At 56.6% G+C, this 6,657-nt stretch overlaps 1 protein-coding gene across 1 annotated transcript in view; it reads right to left on the bottom strand.

The window, feature by feature from the left end:
- Positions 1 to 6,228: 6,228 nt before the first annotated feature.
- LOC103803984 (ethanolaminephosphotransferase 1-like) overlaps positions 6,229 to 6,657 on the bottom strand; it is a gene marked incomplete at its 5' end in the record, with an annotated part of 9,544 nt that continues 9,115 nt past the window's right edge. Inside the window, 1 exon segment of the mRNA XM_009076566.1 lies at positions 6,229 to 6,345. Coding sequence (XP_009074814.1) covers positions 6,229 to 6,345 — 117 coding nt within the window.

The raw sequence follows: 6,657 nt of genomic DNA, 5'->3' as shown, positions 1-6,657 counted from the left end.
TTTCCAGCCACTCTGCCCCAGCCTGGATCATTCTGTGGGTTTGGTGTGACCCAAGGGCATGACCTGCTCTTAGCCCTCACCCTGTTGGCCTGTGCCCATGGATCCCATGGGTCAGCCTGTCCAGATCCCTTTGCAGAGCCTTCCTGCCCCCAGCAGATCCACATCCCCCCTGGGTGTCCCCCATGGGCTGGCTGAGGAGCCCTCACTCCCCTCATTGATAAAGTTGCCCAGCACCTCCTGGGTACACCTTGGTGCCCAGCCCCTCGTCCATGTCTGTAATAATCAGCCTCTTCCCTGCTAATGATTCATCTCTGACACTCTCCCTCTCTCTCCTGCCAGGGACACGCGATGATCGTGGAGCTGTACCCCCAGTAACAGCCCAAGCACTGTGAGCAGTGTCCGTCCACCCTGTGCCTACAGATGCCATTTCAATGCACTACTAAAATCCTGCACCCAATCCTTCTTGGAGAGGGTTTTTGTGGCCTTTATCAATCCCTTTTAGCTACTCAGCCAGTAATTTGTATCTAATGAACATGCTCTATTCCATGAGAGGAACAGTTAACGTGGCTCTTAGTCTCTGCAGGGTCCTTGTTAACCCATCTGATCCCTCTGGTGACCCTTCAGGGTTCCTCCCACCTGGGAAGCAGAGCAATTCCAGAGCTCTGTATGGAGTCTTAGGTTTGGAGATAGAATGTGGAGCAGGAGGTGAGTGGGCTGAGGGGAGTTGGTGCTGCTCAGGCAGAAGGCTGAGTGGAGCTGGGGTGGGAGGCAGCAGTTTGCTGCAGTGTCCAAATGGTGTTGGAATGAGCAAATTGCTTCTGACAACTGAATGTCACTGATGTAACCACAATAAATCAGGACAAAAAGTACAGTCTGGCTCTTGTCTTTGCCTCCCCTCACCTGAAATGACTGTTCCTGGGTGGGCTGAGCTGGCACCAGGGGTTTGCTCTCCAAAATCATGGAATCACATACTGCCTTGGGTGGGAAGGGACCCTAAAGCTCATCCAGTGCCAACCCCTGCCATGGGCAGGGACACCTCCCACCAGCCCAGGCTGCTCCAAGCCCCATCCAGCCTGGCCTGAAACACTCCCAGGGATGGAGCAGCCACAGCTGCTCTGGGCACCCTGTGCCAGTGCCTCAGCACCTCACAGGGAGCAATTCCTGCCCAATATCCCTCTGTCCCTGCCCGCTGGGTGTGGGAAGCCATTCCCTGTGTCCTGTCCCTCCAGTTCTTGTCCCAAGTCCCTCTGCAGCTCTCCTGGAGCCCCTTTAGGCACTGGAAGTGGCTCTGAGGTCTCCCTGGAGCTTCTCCTCTCCAGGTGAACACCCCCAGCTCTCCCAGCCTGGCTCCAGGGCAGAGCTGCTCCAGCCCTCGGAGCATCGTTGCAGGATGTTGGGGAGCAGCCCCTGCCGTGCAGGGCTGGGGAAACAGCAGCACGTGGAGTGCAGTGACAACAGGACGGAGCATCCAGGCTGGAGCTCTCCCGGGAGCAGGAGTGGAGCTGCTGGCAGAGCCTTGGGCAGAGCCCGAGCCCTGCAGCCTCTTCCTGCAGCCTCTTCCTGTGCCATGGGCTGGGCACTTTCCCGGGATAAAGCCTAGGTGTATTTAAGCACTGCCTCGTGCTTTATCAGCCTCTCCACGGCTTCGCCTAAGTGGATTGCAGCGGTAGGTGTAATGGAATTAAGGGATTGTTCATGACAATAGGTTTCGGCAGTGCTGAGTGCTCCTGCTGCTCTCACCCTCCCAAGCTCCTCTCACCCTGCTGGGCTCCTCTCCACATCGACGTGGCCCTAACGCTTGTCCAGCTCCTCCAGTGCTTCCTGCTTGGTAACTCTCCACCATCCCTCAGGGATTTCTCCTTTGCCCTGAAATTTCCCTTTGTACAAATCCTCTAGCTCTGTCTGGAAACGACACACAAACCATTTCCAGTAGGCTTGCATGGATGAATCAGGAAGGATGTTCCAAGTGGAATAAGGAGGTCCTACAGTCCGGTAACTCTTGTAGGGGATCCACGTGTCACTACCAACACAGAATGCAGTGTTACTTGCGACACTGCTAGAACAGATATCAAGGACCAGCTCAGGGGTTTCGAGCCACTTCCGTCCCGTCAAAGCCTCTGGCCGATGGAAGATGAGCTGATGGTCTCCGTCGTGTCTCGGCATGGTGTTCGTGCAGAGAGCCCCACAAAAGGGACACTGCTCACTGCACCCCAAGAACTGCTCTGCCAGGATGGTGTGAGGCTCCCTTTCAAAGCAGCTCATTTCAGCATCAGCAAACAGTTCCCTGAGGTTGTGCTCCAGGGCAGTCAGTGGCTCTGCCATGGCAAAACCACAGCACAACAACTCTGTCCTTCTGAGACTTCACACCTGCACACTGCTCTCCAGCCCCTGCCCCACCTCCTTCCTCACGCCATTCATCAGGAAGAAAAGACAAACACCAGTAAAAGGCATGGAAAAATTTATTCTTTGCTGAACTTTAATAGATTTTTGTTTGGTTTAAACACAATAAATATTTCAGTAATAGCATTGAACAGACTGGAACTCACACCCACTGCAGTACCTGAAGCCCCAGAGCCAGGACTCGGGGCAGTAACCGGCGTCCCTGGGCTCACAGCAGCTCTCCCTGGGCCACTGCCAGGATCAGTGGCCACTTCAGCCAAAAGCTCGAGGGACAGATGCAGGTCAGTGATCCTGCTGGGAGGGAGGGGGTGGATTCTGAGGCCTCCAACCCGAAGCACTGCACCAGCTCTGACCACATGGCCACGGCAGGTGCTGCAGGCCGAGACGAACAACACCTTGGAGAGTGAGGAGTGAATTTCCCCTAGACCCTCTGCTCCTGGGGCAGGGATGCCCTGGCCACATCCTTGGGGCCAGCCTAGAGCTCTCTCCAGCCAGGTCTGACCACACCTGGATAGGCCAAAGGGTCTTTTACACACTAACCGTGACCTTTCCCACGAGCAGAGGTCAGCGTAGCTCCCAGTGTCCCCATGGAATCATTTGGGTTAGAAAACCCTCAGACAGCGAGTTCAACCATCCCCAGCACTGCCAAGGCCACCACTGACCATGTCCCCAGTGCCACATCCACGTGGCTGTTCGATCCCTCCAGGGATGGTGAGTCCCCCTGCCCTGGGCAGCTGTGTGGAATTGTTCCTGATATCCAAACTAACCCTCTCCTGGTGCAACTTGAGGCCATTTCCTCTTTTGTTCTCATCCCACCAAGAGCAGCCTCCAAGTCACCTCAGCCACTGCTCTGACACAGCCACAGCGAGGCAGAGCTGGGCAAAAGTAGGAGTCAGGGCTAGTTTCCCAAAAGCACTGCTTCCCTAGGGACTTCCCAGGTCTGTCATGAGCAGGCACAGATGCTCTCAGAGAAGAGTTTAAGGGCCTTGCTAGAGCAGCTCTGACTACTAGCTGCAGGTCCCCGGTGCACTGGGAGGTGACCCCAGGCCAGCTCTGTTTAAGGAGCTTAAAGACATGTTCCCAGAGCCTCAGGAGCTCCTGCTCCCAGCACACTGCTCCCAGCTCTGGCAAAGCCCCTGGCTCGGACAGCTGATGTTTACAAGGAGAGGAAGCAACTGAGCCCTGATGTGACCGATCAGGGGCTCCAGGAGAGCTGCAGAGAGACTTGGGACAAGGGATGGAGGGACAGGACACAGGGAATGGTTCCCACTGCCAGAGGGCAGGGACAGAGCGATACTGGGCAGGAATTGCTCCCTGTGAGGTGCTGAGGCACTGGCACAGGGTGTCCAGAGCAGCTGTGGCAGCTCCATCCCTGGGAGTGTTCCAGGCCAGGCTGGAGCAAGCTGAACTAACACTGTCGTCCCTAGAAGAAGAGAGAACAGGTACCAGGCAGGAGGAGCTGAGGAGCCAGGACACATCCTCTCCATCCCCGGGAGCACATCCCACCGCGAGAGCAGATCCCACCCAGCAACCACCACCACTGTACATCCCCCCCAGGGGCTCTTGGCCGGGAACACATTCATTAAGACCTAAAACCATGACGATGTCACACCCCAGCAAGGCCACATGGTTTGGTCTCTGTTCATTTCTATTTCCCTCTCAAAATGTGGGAGCAGAGAACACTGGATTTCCAGCAGCCCAGGGAGAAGCCCTCCCTCCCTCCCCAGGAGCACGAGTGGGGGCAGAGGCACACGGGCACTGAGATGGGCTCTGCTGCCTCCCTGCTCCAGTGGCACTGGGCACAAGGCAGCCTGGATCCCAGCAGTGATTTAAGGAGACATTTTTCTAGTTTCAAGGTGCAATAAATTAAGGCACCAAAAAGCCAGGACTCTCCAAGAACAAAGCCTGTGCAGGGAGGAAGCAGTTTCAGTTTTGAAGGGAGATGTTGCTCCCTCACACTAAGATTTAAGCTCAGACAACTTCTCCCAGCATCAGCAGCATCCAAGTGCTCCGAGCGCAGCGACGCCGCGGGAAGGGACAGGACCAGGCAAGCGCCAGGACTGGGAGCCCAGAGCTCAGCTGGAAGGCTGAGGGAGCAGCTCAGGTCTCCCCTGGTCCTGCAGACAGAGCAGTGGACAGCAAACCTCCCCAGCCCCAGGTTCTGGCAGTGCTGCCACCCGAGCGTGTCCCGGGCCGGTTCCCCCGTGCGTGGCTCCCCTTTATCTCCACCATTCTACTTCACTGAGCAGCAGGAGTCAAAAATTCAAGTGCAGCCCGATTTGTTTGCCCACTGAGGTTTCTCTTCTGCCCACCAGCACCACAGACAGGAGTAAGCTGCTTTATTAAACGCCCTCTGGCACACACCCCTCGCCCGGCGCCCCCGGGAGCCCCAGCTCACTGCCCTCGGGGGTACTGTGCCCACGGGGCACCCTGTCCTGCCCCGCGGGAGCTCACCTCAGCCGTTCAAGTCTCACCATCTGCATGACAATGATTTACACAAGGAAAAAGCATTCAATCGTAGTTACAGGCTGAAGGTTTCCCAAAGCAGAGGAGGACAATGCTGTGCCCGAGCCGTGACAGCTCGTGCTGCACAACAGTCAGTGTGAAGGACGTTGTTCCCCTGGTGGTTACACCTGCACCATGGGCTGTGCTTGTTCTCTTCCGGATGCAGCCTGTCCAGAGCCTGGCTTTGGGCTACACTCTTCATTCAAGCACAGGTCTTCATTAAACCAAGCCAAAAGGAAAGAAAATCAGCATTCAGTCTTCACCACCCCACACAAACTCAATTATGAAAATTAATTAAAAAATCAATGCAAACATGTCTTTGACAAGTGGACAATAAACGAGGAGATCCTTGGGTGAGACGCAGCCGCTGGGGACAGAACGAGGTGAGATTTGGAGCAGCTCCCACAGCACTGTGAGCTCTCTGCAGGTGCACACAACCACAGGAGGCTCCGGGTGCTCCTCCAGGCGGTGGAATCGCGGGAGGGGAGGGCCAGGCTGGGCCTGGCTGCGCAGAGGCAGCTCAGGCAGCATGCAGAGCTGACCCACAGCAGCACACTCATGCTGGTGGGAAGAGGGGGCAGCCTGGCTCTGCAGTCCCAGCCACCTTCTGTGGCCATTCGGAGCACAGACCCCACTCCTGGACTGGGAATGCACATGGACAGGCAGGAACACGGCTGAGATGTGGTCCCAGGCAGCACAGCTCGAGCACGGGAGGCAGCAGCTGCATTCCCACCCCTTCAGGAACTTCAGCCCTGATTTCCTAACCCCTCAAACAGGAGATAACTACAAGTTTTGTGTGTGTTGTTCTATTTTTTCCCCTCTTAACGAAGATGGGGCGAGTATTTGCCCAAATGCAGGAAGGCAGGACAGTGTGGGAGAACTGTCACCACGGGCTCCTGAAGCCCCAGCCCAGGACTAAGGCTGCCCAGCAGGATTAGGGACAGCAAGGAACTCCCCCAACCACCAGGATGTTCCCCTGACCCTGGAGAAATCAGCCTTTGTGGTGGTTTGGGTGACAGGCCAAGGGGCTTTGCTCAGGTGAAGCACTTGCATCCCCAACCAGCAAGAGCTGGAGCCAGAGGTTTCACTGGGAACATTCAGCTGGTCTAAGATACAGTAACAGTGACCTGAAAGGCTCTTCCCCCTCCGGTTTCACTCAGAACCCAAAGCTTGCAGTGATGGGAGAGCAGCAGGAGCTGCCCCGTAGCAGTCCTGCCCCGGCTGCGCCGGACACCGTGCGCCCTTGGCCCTGATGTCTGTCCAGAGGATAAGTTTGGATCTGTGGCGATGGGTGAAGTATTTACAGGTATTTGCAGCAGGTATTTACAGTACTTCTGCAGCCTGCAAGCTGATTTTCTCCTCCTCCACTCCTAGTCAGTCTGGCGTGGGCTTCTTTAGGGAGAAGGGCCGGATATTGAAGTGCCTGCTCAGCTGGCTCACCTGGGGACGAGGCAGACACAGGACCAGGTTAGCCAGGCTCAGAGGGGTGAGCAGGGAAGCAGGCAGAGTGCCAGACCCCTTCCCTGCACGGCTCAGAAAGCCCTGTCACCCTCCTGCACCCGCTTTGCCCACCCTACCTGTGCCCCACAGACTGAGCCCAGGCTTTGCCAGCATCACACTGGGGCTGGCTGGACACCTGGCTCTGCAGGGTGCAGCCCTGCTCCCTTCCCACACCTCCCAAACAACAGCCTGGTCTACCTGGGAGCACTCACACCTCTGTCCCTGCCCTCCTCGGGGCAGGAGTACAGCAGG

The sequence above is a fragment of the Acanthisitta chloris genome, unplaced genomic scaffold (genome assembly GCF_000695815.1).
Source record: "Acanthisitta chloris isolate BGI_N310 unplaced genomic scaffold, ASM69581v1 scaffold9706, whole genome shotgun sequence".
Classification (NCBI taxonomy): domain Eukaryota; kingdom Metazoa; phylum Chordata; class Aves; order Passeriformes; family Acanthisittidae; genus Acanthisitta; species Acanthisitta chloris.
Note: the sequence above shows the minus strand (reverse complement) of the source record. Positions and strands in the feature narration are given on the sequence as shown.